The sequence below is a fragment of the Drosophila takahashii genome, chromosome 2L (assembly GCF_030179915.1).
Source record: "Drosophila takahashii strain IR98-3 E-12201 chromosome 2L, DtakHiC1v2, whole genome shotgun sequence".
Lineage (NCBI taxonomy): Eukaryota > Metazoa > Arthropoda > Insecta > Diptera > Drosophilidae > Drosophila > Drosophila takahashii.
Genome location: NC_091678.1, coordinates 24,610,747 through 24,626,070, shown reverse-complemented (window position 1 = coordinate 24,626,070; position 15,324 = coordinate 24,610,747). Strand labels below are relative to the sequence as shown.

Here is a 15,324-nt window from a genome sequence, read left to right as displayed (position 1 = left end):
CTCAAATTGGTCAAACAGGTAATCACTCAAATCGCTCTGATTTGGTTCGAATTGGTAACGGTCATAAATAAACTAGCTGGGTGTAGACGGCTGGGAAGGCAAAGCTCATAAATTAATTCAATCAATGTCAAAATGAAATTGATATTTTCACATCCAGAGGACTGAAGGTGATCTTATCGCTAATTAATGTGTACGTCCGTGCCCAAAGAGTGGGTGCCCATAATGGGGTTCGTAATCGATATCGAGCAGGGGATGACACACTTATTAAAGGTTATAAATTTACATGAACTAGTTTTTCTCTTTGGCAACATAATGAAAAAAGCGCGATTATAAGCTGTGAGTTATTAAAAGTCATCATTAATTTATAGGTAAAAGCTGTGAATTAAAAGGAGGGAGTGACAGGTTTACACCAATAAAATGTGATGAATCAATAGGCAAGGTTAAATATTTAATTTTAAGACTTTACAAGGAAGTTTGAATGACCTGCAAAGTAAATCATTCAATATTCAATGTAAAATATTTCCCAAAACCCCCAAAATTATTTTCTGGATGCGCCTCTGCACTTATGCTACCAATTAACCCTACTACATACACAATAGCTCCTAATATTCCACTAAAACACCTGAGATATCTCAGGAAACTCATCACCAACTGTGATGAATTCATTTCGTAGCCGACAAAGTCAATCAATCGCTCATCTGTCACAGGACAAATGATTTTTAAAATCACTACGCCGAAGCTTTGCGATCCCAGAGTCAAGCCACTCGTAAGGAGAGTGGAGAAAAAATATTCATAGAACAGGGAAAGCGGAAACAGACACTTTAAATGCTTGCGATATTGTCAATCAAAATTCAATCGAAGCCATGAATCATGCCCAAACAGTTATGGAATGGCTATGCTGATGGCTCCTCGAGCAACTCTGAGTCACTCTTCAATGGAGTCGATTGACGGATGGATAGATGGATGGATGAATGCAGTGGCACCGAGGAAAAAATAACATCACGATGGCAAAAAGATGGAATGGAATCAGTCAGCACGAGGATGCGTGTTGAAGGATGGCAGAGCTGGCAGTGCTTGGATATGTGACAAGTGGAGGAGGCGAAGCATTTAGCATTGGCATCCTGCCGGCGGAGGAACCCAAGTGACATTCCACATCATACCACCTCCCTTTCGGGTCGCCGTCATCAGTCAATGTCAGCGTGATAGTTTTGACATTTTTATGAGCAAATGATAAGTCTCACTCTGATGGCTGCCTGTCTGTGCGATGGCCAATGTTTGACACTTGCCAGCCACAAAATATTTGCAAGCACCCATCCGCACAGCCATAAGAAATTCTTTTCGTGGGTGCCCAATGCCGATGACGATGACGATGCCGGGTATTTATGACCTGGGCTCCCACTTATCGCACACGATGTGTATATTTTTAAATTTAACACTGACAGAGTTAACAAGCGTGTGGTCCTCCTATCGTCGTCAATTCGGGAATGGCAATCAATCAAAGCGATTTCATAGCCACCACACGTCACACTCACCCACAGTCGTTAAGGTTTTGCTGGATCGTTCACGTGTTTAATGACTGACTTTGACACCGGATCCATAAAACCGATTGCGTGAGTGTCGAGAGGAGTTTAGTATTACCCAGGGACAAGAAGTATACAGTTTGCTTGGAAATTCTGAAAGCATTGAATTAATATATTACCAGATGTTTATTAATAAATTATTATAGTTAATGTTTTATAATTTATTGATATTTTATTTAAATTTAAAAAGTCTTTAAACCACCCACGACTTATATGTACTTTTCTGAGCTAGCTTGTTTACCAATTGTTAAACTAATCGAAAGCAATTTTCATTTATCTACCTTAGACCGCAGTGGTAGAGCATGACTTTCGGTCGTAAATTTCCCAAAATTGATTTCCTGATATCATCGATATAAATAAAAAAAAGAACAAAAACAATAATTCGGGTTAGCAAAGCGCGACAGATTCTGACCATTAATAATGGTGTGCAATTGTCAAAAATTCGTGCGTTTTGCTTAATGTGAATTGTTTTGCCATTGCGAATATTCATTTTTGCCTACTAATATTGACTTCCGTTTCCGCTGGGCGAGTCCAAAGTACGTTTCCGCCACTCTTTCACCTCTCTCGTCCATTTTTATGCTTGGCGCCATTCGAAACTTTTTTCCAAGCCCCATTCCCCGCCAAAAATGCGAGTGAAATTTGTTATCGTTGCAATTACAACAAAATCAATTTTCCATGAAATGCCACAACAGACAAAAGGCAACAAACAGAAAAAAAGGAAATTTACAAATCAGACAAATAAATTTACAAATAAATACCCATACGCTGAATATTTGACATTTATTAATTAAAAATGTGAGAAAATTTATATTAATTTTATTCAAATTGTCAACGGCAACAAAAGGAAGCTAATTTCAATTTATTTCATTTGTCCAATTCAGGTTTGTCATCTGCATGTTTTATGCGCCAAAGTGGCATAGATAAAAATTGGCACTCTAAAACCATAAATACTAAGTAGATATGACCATTTAGTATGAGGTAATAAACTCTTATTTATTATTATATTTTTTAAAAACTAAAACATTATAACTTACTTTTTGAATAGTTTTAATATTTTGGGCAAAATGCAATGTCTTAAAATTCGATTTACCAAAAACAAATGCCTAACTCTTTTTTGGTTCCTTACTCCAATCAAACTAAAAGTCTTTTTAAATAAGATTGAACCAAAATAAAAAAAAATGCCGAGTTCCACAAAAAGTGTCAATCTAAGCATTAGGACACCTATTAGTTGCATTGGGTAAAATATGTTTAGAAATAAATGATAACAGCCCAGAGTAATGAGCTGAGGATTATAGCAGTGTCCCGGCACCTTCTGTAGATAATCCATGTAAGACCGGGGACCTTCCAGTCCACAGCAGAGCATCTGCAAGATATAAGAGCAGTTAAAAATATATAAGAGTCTACTATGTAAATGATACCGTCTTTTCAAGATCAGGCCAATGCGTCTCATTGTAATTGAAGTAGCTGTGCCATTTTTGTGTTAAACCATCCATGAGTGTATCATAGCTTTTACTCATTGTTTCCAATCGCTCTGAAAATGTGCGATACGTCCAATGCAGGACGTATATCAGCAGCGGTACATACTAATTTTAATAAATTAACTATCATTACATATTATTTTGCAAAACAGCTTACCCCTAAAACAATCCAATCATCAGTCAAATAAGCTAGGAAAATGCTGACCAAAAAGCAGCACATAATAATGGCAATGGTAATTGTCAAAGCAGTAAAAAACCCAATTATATTAGAAGTTATTTCATAGTTACTAAACTTCATTTTAAAAGGTATAATAATTCTGAGTATTACAGCGAGTAAGAGCTAAAAAAAGGTCAGGTTGTTAAAGGCATAAATATTGGTTATCTAAAACTTACCGCAAATAGGGCTACAATCACCTTCTTCATTAGGTTTCCGACCATTTTGGAGATAATCTCCAGTTGTAAAAAATTTGACAGAATATTCCAAGCCTTCAAATTGTAAGCTTTTTGTTTTCTTTTATAATAGCAGGCCGGAATTGTAAAACTGGTGATGATTTGTTTCGGCCAAAAGCTATATTTGTATAGAAAATAAATACAAATTTATTTGTCTTCAATTATGTATACGAAATCAGGCATGTTTTTTTCTATTTGCGTTTCCATTCCTTTTTTCTGGGTAAAATTTTATTGTTGATTTATGGGATTTGCTATTTTTGACAGTTGTTGTTGCGACACGGAATGCGGGTGAGTGTGCGGGATATCTGTTTGTATAAACAGGATTTTATAATCGGCTTTCTATATTAATTTTAATTTTATTTTCGGCATTTTATTATAATTACTCTTGATATATGTAAATGGTCATCGTTAGCAGAATTATCGTTTTGTTAAATTTGCTGTATTGTTGCTGCACTTGATGTCCACATGGATGTCCCTCAACTCGTTAGGGAATTTACTATGAATTTTTTTGCGGTGGGTTTGTTGTTCGCCATGGCGCCCAACGAAAAAATATTTCTGTGGTTTTAAATGTTTTTAATTGTCGCTGCTAGTTCTGTTTTGTTGTTTCATAATCGTATGCTCTTTGTTGTTAGCCAAAAAGGGTGGCAATTTGAAATGCAAAAAAAAAAGATTGTAATATTTTGGCAAAATATTTATAATATTTTAATGCTAATTTCAACAAATCCAAATGCATTTTCGGATTTCTGTTCGGCCGACGGCTAAGTACTTTTGTGTATTTTCGGCCTTTTTGTATCTGTTTGTGATATTTTAATTTTACTGTCACATTCGATCATAAATTAAGCGATTAACAAATAAAACGCACCGTGGGTTTTGGTTAACTAAATTGTGTTCCGCTCCAATTCTGTTTATCTCCCGCGTTGTGGGATTGCGCTGAGCTCTAATGAAAGGACTTTCTAAGCCCCCGCGGCATTATTAGTTATGTAGAATTAAAATTAAACTGTTTTCGCTGGAGCCGAAATAATTAGGTATTGTCGGGTATTTTGTATTTGTGTTATTAGCTTTTTCTCTTCTTTCAAATTTGTTCAGTTTATATCTAAGAAATATTTACTAGAGTGAAAAATTACTGCTTTAGATTCTTGTAGTCGCAATGTTCGATACAACCAAATACTTTCCACGTTCGGTTGACTCGGATCACCCATCACAATTGGAGCCCGAAGAGCCTCCTTCTTTGGATTACCCAGTTAAATATGATATGGTTCATAATCCAAGAGGAACTTCTCAGGATCCTAGTGCTATAGAAGTGGCATCGGAAGATGCTCCAGATTCCCAAACTGAAGATCCCGCTTCCACTTCAGCTCCCCAATTGATGATTATATTTGAGGAAGGGGACTTCGATAGCGCCCTGCACTTTCTCATTGAATCGGTTCATAATCCCTTTGCCTCGAATGCGGTGGCAATGGTTCTGGTTGAGGAGAAAATTCGTGAAGAGATCTTTAGGAGAATCCTACCTAAGCTACATCCCCTTTCTGAGTTCGTGGCAGAACATCCTAACTTTCTGGCCTCCCTGGACAAATTGGAGTCCTCTTATAAGGAAATAATAAGGGCTGACAGTACCGAGGTGGCCCCTCCACTGGCTTCACCGGTTTTTGTCTGCGAATGCACCCACGATGAGCTCGGAAGCTACCCAACTGGAGTTATAACATTCTACACATTCCGCAACAACCGGGAGGCCATTGACATATGCCAGCGGGAAACCCTGCCCTTCGCATCCGTCTCCATTTGGAACGAAACTTTGGGCGGATGCTATGATCTCGTGGTGGCCCTCAGTTCAGCCAATTACTTTCTGAACTGCTGCAATGTGGATTTGACACCGATTTCCAAGCATCGCGATGCCGAGAAAAATCACGTTGTAAATGCAAATGGATTTCACTTTGAAACCCTGCGAATCTTCAATAAGTGGAAAGTCATTGTATTTCCTATTGGTGAACTAATTTTGCCGGGAACCGAAGATTCCAAGAAGGAAGAACAGCCCATCTCCTTTTTGGAGGCCTAAGATTGAGATATCTCGTTTGTTTCCTTATCATTTCGGTTGCCAAAAATGTTTGCTAAATACAAATTTCAAGTTATTTTTGGCGCTTTTTATGATAATTGACATTGACGATACGATCGAATATGATGGCAGCTGTCAGCGGTAATAACAATATTTCTTTTGTTTCGCATATCGATTTTTTGGGTCGCCTTAATGAGCGTGGATTATGTAAATTCAGGTTTGCGAAACAACTCGACCGCAGCATGACTAACTTTGGCTTGGAGGGAACAGTGAATTTTATTTTCTCCACAATTGATCTTTAACTGCAGCCTCATATATTTATTTAATGAATTTTAATTGTTGATCCTTTGATATATTTGGCGTTTCAGTTTTCTATTCATGCTATGGCAGATCTTTAGTGCCCATTTGCTGAGCGTTAAAAACCTTTTCGATGCCTGGGTGTAAAAATTTACGATCGCAAAGCATTCAGGAGTCACCGCAAGCCGGACACACCGCACATTGTGCCTTCGCATCTGCCCCATAAAACCATCTCTTTATGGCAGGCTGATGTGAGTGTGAGTGACGCCAGCTCGTCGCTTTCTGGCACTTAAGGCCCGAATCCAAAAATAAAGCCCCGCTCATCAATGTGATTATCAGTTTTGGTATTTTTTCTCCCCGGGAATTTATTTCGCATAAATCTCCCGCAAATGTCTGGCCGAACGAACATGGGCGGGGGCTTATCAGGTGCAGCCTAACTGCAGTCCACACCCACCTCTGCTGGACAGCTTCCCATCCCGTCCAGGCCTTTGGGAAATTCATTATAAAATGCGGTTTGAATTATTTGTCAAAATGTCTGGTCCAGGACGCAGTGACATTGATGTTGACATTGACAGACAGACTGGGTCGAATGTCCCCGGCAGGCCGAGCCCAACTCACTTATTCGATGCGACAAAATAAATGAAATTGTTAATGGCCAGTGAGTCACCTCTTCCACGAGTCGGAGGCCTCATCATCGTCAGCTGTCCGCTGGCCAATACAGTCTTATTAAATGCGGCATTTTATTGGCATTTTATCGGGGCATTGAAAAAAAAAGTTTGTAAGAACTAGTTCATGCATATTTCAACAGCGCAATAAACATGCATTAAAGCTCGAACAATGAAAAATATTCAGTGATCGTTTGTGGGTCCCATTACGTCCTTTTTAAGATATAACTGCATGCATACAGGACTTCCACATTGAATGCAAGTCACTGCTTGCCGAGTCTCGAGTTAACTGTCAGTTTCAATCGTGTCTGCAGAACTTGTCACTCATTCAATAGTTTTGAAAATTGCGAATGTCACTTACAACCCAACAACAAGAGCCACCGCCCCCCATCTGCAGCGCCCACTTCCCACATGTGTCTGTGAGTGAGCATCCTTGCCAAGGATGCGGACTGAGCCTGAGACAATGTTGCCGGAGACGAAGAAGGATTCTGGGATGCTAGCACTGCCACGAAGACAAAGTCGGGCCGGAGGATGACGCGGCAGCAGACGCTGTGAATTAAAACAAGGCCAGGGAATAAAATAATAAAAGGACACAAAGACAAAAGCATAAGAAAACTTGAGCGTTCCCACACTCTCCCGGCCTCTCGTGTTTGTGTGAGGTTGACCCATAATGGATAAGGGTTTTGGGGGCTTCTACACAGAAAATTATAGAATTTTATAAACTCTAATGGTAAAAACATTTTGGTGTTCATAATGTTATCAGTGATTCAAGGGGGTTATATGTAAATTTATTACATTTTTACCAATTAAAATATTTTGTATTCCATAAAGTATACTTTTCAACGATTGTGATAAAATATTTTATGAAATAAAATTGACAACCACTGCATACTTGAATCCTTATTTTACTTATTACTCTTTTTTCTAAATGTTTTGAATATAACATCTAAGGGGCTCTAGGTTTAAGCAGGAGTAGTAGGTCCTAAATACATTATTTAGCCGATTGCTTTGGTTTTTAATATTTAATAAAGTTTATGTTTTGATCATACAAGTCAATTATAGGATTAAAATCATATTCTTTCTTATAGTTATATTTTTCCCTTAAAAACATCGATATTGTGGAAATATCCACCATTTGCAAGCTTTACCTTATTTTCAATTTCTAGATTTTTAACCATTTTCTACAGGAGATGTCGATACCCTATCTTTTGAAATACATTCGCTTTGAACCAATTTTTTCACGGTGTGCTTGCAAGTGCAGTGTGTACTTCCCATCCCACGCACCGAACCGAACTGAGAGCGGGACAAACATGTACGCATCAAAATCAGACTTGTAATCCAAGTGCAAGTTGCGAATCCAAAAATCCATCCATCGCTTGCAGAGCATCCTTCACTGGAGGTCCTCGCTCCCGCCTCCCTCGTCCTGCCCGGGAAAACTTGAGCAAACCGGCAGGCAGGCAAGCAAGCAAGCAAGCAGGAAAGGAAAGCAAGAAAGCAAGCAAGCTGGCAAGGAAGCAGGCTTGCAAGTCGGCATGAAGCGGGAAGAGTTGGAAATTCGCTCGCCTGGTGTCACGTAGAATAGACATACAGACATGCAAGTGACAGACAGATGGAGAGACACTGTGACACGACACATTGACTGACAGCTGCAGGGATGCCAGTGGGCGTGGGCGGGGCGGGGCGGGGGCGATGGCATCGGGGGCGTGGCAGGTCTAAGAGGCTGCTGCCACTGAGGTTGCAAGGATTTTGTGCAAGAAATGGCGTGTGCAAACAAAACCGAAAGACAAAAGCAAATGATGGACATGCACGGGACGGCGGCAGAAGACGGAGGGAATTCCATCTTCTATCGCTGGTCAATGGAACAGTTTCCTTAGTCAGCACATCTCCGTGGGGCATTTAATTTCAAAAGGATTGTTCGACGACTGCAAAGGAAAAGAAGACAACTCTTAAAGGATCTAAGCATTTGCTCGCCATCAGGTCCTTTTTACGTACTCCTCGCATCCCAAAAGTATGCAGCGAAAGTGAGACTGATAAGAATCTGCGCATAGAAGAATATATTCCCCGAGAAAGGACTGTAAAAAAGAATCAAATTGTTCAGCTCTTAAGTCTATATGCTGTGAAAATATTCATAATGAATAAATTCTCCGAAAAAAGTCAATAATATACCTACAACAGTTTATAATTTCAATTGATTATAATATTTGATAATTACTAAACAGCTTCCAATTATTTTCAGATTTTTACCAAAAAGAACTATAATTTTTCTTAACAGTCTCCAAATCTCTGAATAATCCATTTAAAACCCAAAAAAGCATCTGACATCAACGTGTCAACAATAAAAAATACAATTTCCGCAACATATTATTAGATTTTTCCCAAAACACTCATCCCGAGACACTCCAACCCCAAAGGTCAGAAAAAATACGACGGCTTTTGCTGAGAGCTCAAGTGACGAAACATTAGGCGTTGGCCATGGGTGGGAAATGGGCGGTGGGTGGTAAGGAGGGGAAGGCCGTGCGGACGCTTTATGCAAAAAGTGTTTTTAATTTCATTTTTTCACATTTAATTTTTGCCTTTGCATTTTTTGACGAAGTTGAAAATCATAAACCAGAACAGCACAAGGCGGCGAAGGCGGACGCGGATGAGGATGCGGATGCGGATGAGAACGGGCAGTGAAAAATAAATAAGAGTAATTAAATTTCGTAACAAACATGACGAGATAATGGACCGGAGCCATTAGCAGAGCGCCGAGACAGGGCTGACGGTCAGTCAGGAGCCCGAAAGATGACGAAAAGGAAAGTCCTTTCCTCCCCCAAGGACGCAGCACAACGAAGTGGTGCACCACCCACTCCTCCCCCTTGTCCAGCCGTCATACATCACGGATCCAAGCAGCAGAAGCTCCTCGTAATGTCCTGTGCATTTTTCAAACAAAACGTATGCCAGCGACGAAAATCCTTTCCCGCTCACGAACCCAAATCCCAAAGGCAAATTTCTCTTGATTTTGCCCTGCTGCCCGTCCGAAGTTGAAAAAATTATTGCATCATTTATGGAGCCATCAGCGGGAGCGGAGGGTCATCTGTGGGCTCCTCCGGGCTCCAAGGACAGCAACAGAACGTGAGAGTGACACGTAGCGTCTGCCGGCTCCAAGAAATCGTGATGAATGTCCGGGCATCAATAAAAGTGCTCCCCAGCCGTCAATAGTCGGAAAAGGCGCAACATTTTGGGGGGAAGGATTGTAAATACATATAGACAATTTCTCTGGAGAATCATTTTTGACAATCCTTGGTTGGACTCAGAAAATGAGATAGATTAAAGTTTATTTTTGAAACTATAACATTGTGAAAGGAATGAAGAAGATAGACTTTAAAAAAATTTAATTGGGTTATTTAAAAAAATATATTTTTTTACTTGATTTTTTTAAGTGCAAGCAAATGCAATATTTCCTATAACTCCGTAAGGAATTCTATACCCTATATGTAGCCATGATCAGAATCAGTTTGAAGAGTTCAATTTGAAATTTAGCCAGGAGCAAATGAGATTCATCTCGTTTTCCTCGTCCACTCCTCTCCAGCCTTTCATCATGCCCCTTAACGAAGCATCAAACGAAATGGTCAGCAACTTTTTGCCATCAAAATTTTTTCTCAAAAGGAATACAAACAAGAAAGGCCATCAGCTGTGTTGAGTTGTCCAGGGAGAAAAGGGGGCGGAGATGGTGGATACAGACAAGTTTCCAATGCAAGATGACAGCTCATTCGTCAAATCATACAAAGAAAAATGTGAACTCTTCATCAGCTTTTTGGGTCGAGGCAGCATCGTCCTTTGTCTATTCTATGCGAGCGCCATTTGGCCGATGGGCAAGTTTGATGTTGACGTTTCAATATTGATGCAATGTGCTCCACGACCAACTTTTGTCCCTCGCTCGTTCGATCCCTGTACTAGTACTACTGTATATGGATGGATATGTATAGCATATTTCATCGGCCATGTCCGTTGCCAATTCTTTGACTGACATGAAAAATAACAAAACAACAAAGGCGGCCACTGCCAAAAAGGATAACGTTGGACCCGAGTAAACAACGCGATGCGATGTCCAACTTGATGACGATGACGCTCGCATCGCTGCACTTCCTTGCAGCGAGCGGAAAAGGAAGCTTCCTAATCCATCGTGGAGCGCCTTGGCATGTCCTTGGACTTGCCCATCCCCCGCTCCACCTCCGTCTCCATTCCACTGGCCAATCCAAGGCAATCTCCTGCAGCTGTCGTCCTCCAGGATGGATGGATGGATGGATAAGGATGTGTGTGAGATGCTCGGGGGCTCTCAAAGAGGCGCAGCTTGCACTGTATTCAAGCTCAATAATGTTCGATTTTGATGAAGTGGGCGAGGGGTCTTCGACGCGAAGGATGGATATGAAAGACGTTTGAATCAGAAATGGTAAAGATAAAAAGAGATACTTTGGGGTAATTCAACCGTAGACCACCTCCCTTAGCTATTTCCTAATAAGAAATTCATATAGCTAACATTAGTTATTAGTGATTGGGATAATGTGCATTAATATGCTTTAATTTGGTGATATCAATTTAAGCTGAATTTAATATATGCTGAGTAAGTTTAGTTTTCTTGTACTTTCACCCGATACTTAATTTGGTTTTGTTTATATGTTTATGTTTTATAATTATCGAAATGTAGAAGAAATTTTTAAATATAAAACGAAATTCAAGCAGTGCAAGGAGTCGCTTTACTTAACTCTTGTTGTATATTTCTATACCACCTAAAATGAAGTGTCGTTAACAGAATATAATAATTTTATTATTTGCTAAATGTCGTAAATGATAAAACCTTTTAATATATTTTAATTTAATTTTACAACTTACCTTATAGAAAGTTAAGATCTTCAGCAAAGTTAAATATCGTAAATGATAAAACCTTTTAATATATTTTAATTTAATTTTACAACTTACCTTGAAGAAAGTAAGATCTTCAGCAAAGTTACTTACCTCTGTACTTTCCAACTAACTACATAAAAAATGCACAGCCGAAAATGAAATGTATACCAATCTGCAACAATTTGGCCTCGCTCTCACCCATCCAAGCTCAGCCGAGTGGATCAACTGTGGACCCATTCCTTGGCCAGACCGGACCTCAAACCCAATCCCAGCCAATCCTAACCACACAGGCAACTCCAACGCCAACGCCATTCATCGAAGCGTAGCCGGGGCCATCACTTGGCTCGTTTGCTCATCGTCAAGACAAATGGAAAATAAATAAATTACTTTGGCCCGGGCTCGACGGAGTTCGGCCTCTTTGCAATTCCAAAACGTCACTGCATATTCTGGTCAGGCGGCCAACAGTTGGTCGTTTTCGTAGTCGTTGTAGTTGTCGTTTTTGTTGTCCAGCTCGATGGTCTCTCGACCCAGAACGGATCGGGGGAGGAGGAACCTGCTCCGAGCTGCATGTTGCACGTGTGGTTGTTGCTGCTGCAAGAACGCCTCCTCTGCTAAACTTTTAAAACGTCAATCAATTGTCCAAAGTTGTCCGAGTTGTCTGACATGTTTTAAATTAACTGACGAAGACGAACCAATGTAAACGATTTATGGGCCCGTATTCAAGATGGCGATGGCCGATTTCCAAGCACACATGGCCAAAATATCGAAAATATGCATAAACGAAGGGAAACGCACCGAAGATGCCCACAGTCTATCGTTAGAATGTGTATTCGAAGACGCATATAAAATGGAAAGATTCGGTTGGGGATATAAAGAGATGGTCAAAAACCATGTACACTAACAGCGACTATTAAAAATGTTAGAAAATAAATTGCAAAACTCGTATGCAAATAATAGAAATAACAATCACTTTCAGTGGCTCTTTATTGACAATACCAAATCCTATATTCAACTACTTTTAACTTTAGCCCGAACATTTTGCGTTTTTGTACCCATTGTGCTTGTGCGTGTGCTGTGGGCATTGTGCTTCAAAACAATACGAATATAAATTATAATATAATAATAATTACTGTCAAACAATAGAAAATTAATTGCGAAACAATCAACGTTTCATTAAAACAAAATGGATTTGACATAATTCAAATGCAGTCCTGCATTTGAGTGGCGCCCTCCTCGGTTGATCTGATGATTCTGTTGGTCTGTGGGTCCCCGGGACTCTGGACCCCGGACTCTATGGCTATTATGTTGTTGTTGGGCAACCAGTACCGTACCACACCCTCTTGGGATGCCGCTGTAACGCTGAATCATTCATTTGTAAAATATTTAATTAATTTTTGCCAATTATGGTGGACAGCGCGAAAAAATACACACACGGCCACAATTGCGTCCGAGGGATCGGGGAATCAGGCAGTCGGAGGATGGGGCCACTTTTGGTCATGTGATATATTAATGCCGGTGTAATGATGCCGCCAGTCGAAGTTGTCGCTCATTTAATAACCCTCCGACCGGCCAGCGAACTAAAACCCAAATGTACTTGTTTAATAGTCAGTTTCATGGGCTTTAACTCGGAAATTTGATCGGCTTTGTGTACTTATTACACGGTAGGAAATTATGTTGTGGCCTACGAAGCTTAATGTTCCATTTTAATCGCTTTTCCGACTGTTTGATTCAGAAAACAAATTGGATTTAAAAAGCAAAATACTCGCCCTTTTTTTTAAGTTATTTCCTTACACTTGTTCTTAACTAAAAATAGTAATTTTTAATTGATTTATTATGAAGATATTTTTAGTTTGAGAGCTATTTTAAAAATATTTTGTCTATAATGGTAAATTTATTTTCATCCTATCGAATCAAGTTGATTTAAAATCTGTTTACTTTTAATCGTCGATTTTAATTGCTTGGTAATTCAGTCTGACCTTCTCCTGCGAAAGCCTTAAAGAATTACCATTGCAGATGCAGTGAAGAGCATTACTTATTTATTTGCCAAACCAGTTTTTAAATAAATATTTAAGACAACAGAGGTCAATGCGAAAATCAATGGTGACTGCGGGTTCTCAAAGATAACGAACCAGGGGAACCTGACAGTAACTTGAGGCCAAGTCAACCTCGAAGAACCTGTGACCCACAATTAAATGCATTTGTATGCCTGTCATTGTCATCGGCTGACAGAGGGAAAGGGAAAGGGGGAGGAAGAGGAAAATGTCAAATGTTTATATTTCAAGAACAAGATTTAAAGGACTTTATCGGGCCAGTAAACGTACGTGCATGCCTGCTCACTTGAGACTCGAAAATAAAATAAAATATTTTTTGCGTACATGGCCACAAGGAAATGACAAAAAAAGCATTTGCTAGTTCAGCCTTTGCTCATTTCATACCACACTTCACCGGCCTTTGATGAACATCCTTCGAATGTGTGCAAAATGAACTTCCTCTCACAAGATATCGGCCTGGGTCGAATGGAGTTTCTGTAGATGGCGCCGCCACCCGACATGAAAATCTATTTCTATATATTCCGGTCCGTCATGCAACTTGTCGTTTGACCCCTTCTTTCTCATCTCCGCCCGAGTCTTTTGTCATTTGTCCAAACTGCATCCGCCAACGTAGTTTATTGGCAGTTTTTGTTGCTTAAAATCTAAAAATACTTTCTGACATATCAACGTGTTCGGTTAGACAAGAGTTGTGCAGCAGTATGTTTGTTAGTTTCTGCCAGTGAGTGGGTTTCCATTTGCCATCTTAACATTTTAAAACTGAACATTGCTGGCTGTCTTGCCGACTGTCACTCAACCAAGCAGTTTTTCGGCAAATGTTCATTTGTCCAAGTGTCTCTTTTCAAGACTCAGCCTCTAGGCAAATGTCACTGGAGTTGGAGAACTGGGGTTCAAGCGTGCATATAAACTACCTCAAATTTCAGGCAGTGGTTTGTAATTTAGGCTTATATGATATTTTAGTAAATACAAATAATTTGTACACTATCGATGTTTTTGGCTATCGTTGATGGTCAGTATCGATATTTTCGGCACTATCGAAAATTAAAGAAAATAAAAAACAAATTGCAAAAAAAATGGAAATAATTAAAAATTTATGCTTGTATCATAAATCTAATGGGGAAAAATCCGATCTAAATTTTACTGGAGATTAAAGTGAAACAAAATTAAAGGTTGAGCCCTAACAATTTAAGTACCGACGTGTTCTAAAATATATGCTTATACTTTAAATATTCCAACAATTGCACGGCAAATTAAATTTGTTATTAATTAAATTATTTAAATGAAATGGTATCGATTGTGGGCCCAAACCATCGATGTTTAAAACCATTGATAGTATTGATAGTGCTATCGTTTTTTTTACTAATCCTATTCTCTTCTACTCTGGGATATTGATTTAATTAAATTTAACAAAAAAACAGCTAGAATTTGTTTGTAACAAATACGGAAGAAAATCTAAACATAACGTATTTTATAATTTGTATTTTAATTGGAATGTTCTGCAAGCTTCCTTTCTAGTTCTCGTTAAAAGCCGTCATCAATTAAAAGCCCGGTTTACATAATTGTAACCAAACGATAAAATATATGCCCACCCCTGTTCATTTAATATAAGGACTTTAGCTGGTGAATCCCTCAAATAACATTTCTTTTTTATTTCAATTAAGCTGGCTCACCGCTTACCGAAAGTCCAGAGTCCTTCAACCCAACACCCAACCAACTAAAGGGCCTCCTCCAGTCCAAGTGCTGCCCAACATATTTTCGGCAAAATTTGCTGCTGTCCACTTGCCTCGGCTCGAGTCGACAGCTTTCAGCCAGCTTGACATATCAAAAGTATAAAATATTTTAAAAGAAATGTTTTTCTAGGGGACAACAAAA

At 39.3% G+C, this 15,324-nt stretch overlaps 2 protein-coding genes across 2 annotated transcripts; one reads left to right on the top strand and one right to left on the bottom strand.

Moving 5' to 3' along the window:
- Window positions 1-2,581: 2,581 nt before the first annotated feature.
- Window positions 2,582-3,595, bottom strand: LOC108067291 (uncharacterized). Its single transcript, XM_044393632.2, has 4 exons — window positions 3,452-3,595; window positions 3,216-3,398; window positions 2,999-3,163; window positions 2,582-2,943 (listed from the first exon to the last, which is right to left on the bottom strand). The coding sequence occupies exons 1-4, from the start codon at window positions 3,494-3,496 to the stop codon at window positions 2,611-2,613; spliced, it is 726 nt and encodes a 241-aa protein (XP_044249567.2). The 5' UTR covers window positions 3,497-3,595; the 3' UTR covers window positions 2,582-2,610.
- A 972-nt stretch (window positions 3,596-4,567) lies between these two features.
- On the top strand, window positions 4,568-5,727 carry LOC108067298 (uncharacterized). The gene has a single exon (XM_017156259.3). It carries the CDS (start codon window positions 4,656-4,658, stop codon window positions 5,559-5,561), a length of 906 nt encoding a protein of 301 aa, XP_017011748.2. The 5' UTR covers window positions 4,568-4,655; the 3' UTR covers window positions 5,562-5,727.
- The last annotated feature ends 9,597 nt before the right edge of the window (window positions 5,728-15,324 follow it).

Excerpts from the sequence above, each read along its gene's own strand:
- LOC108067291 (XM_044393632.2), bottom strand. The coding sequence starts at position 3,496 with ATGGTCGGAAACCTAATGAAGAAGGTGATTGTAGCCCTATTTGCG. Across the intron at positions 3,164-3,215 it reads ATGATTGGATTGTTTTAGGG|TATGTACCGCTGCTGATATA; the intron begins GTAAGCTGTTTT and ends TATTAAAATTAG. Across the intron at positions 2,944-2,998 it reads GGCCTGATCTTGAAAAGACG|ATGCTCTGCTGTGGACTGGA; the intron begins GTATCATTTACA and ends TATATCTTGCAG.
- LOC108067298 (XM_017156259.3), top strand. The coding sequence starts at position 4,656 with ATGTTCGATACAACCAAATACTTTCCACGTTCGGTTGACTCGGATCAC.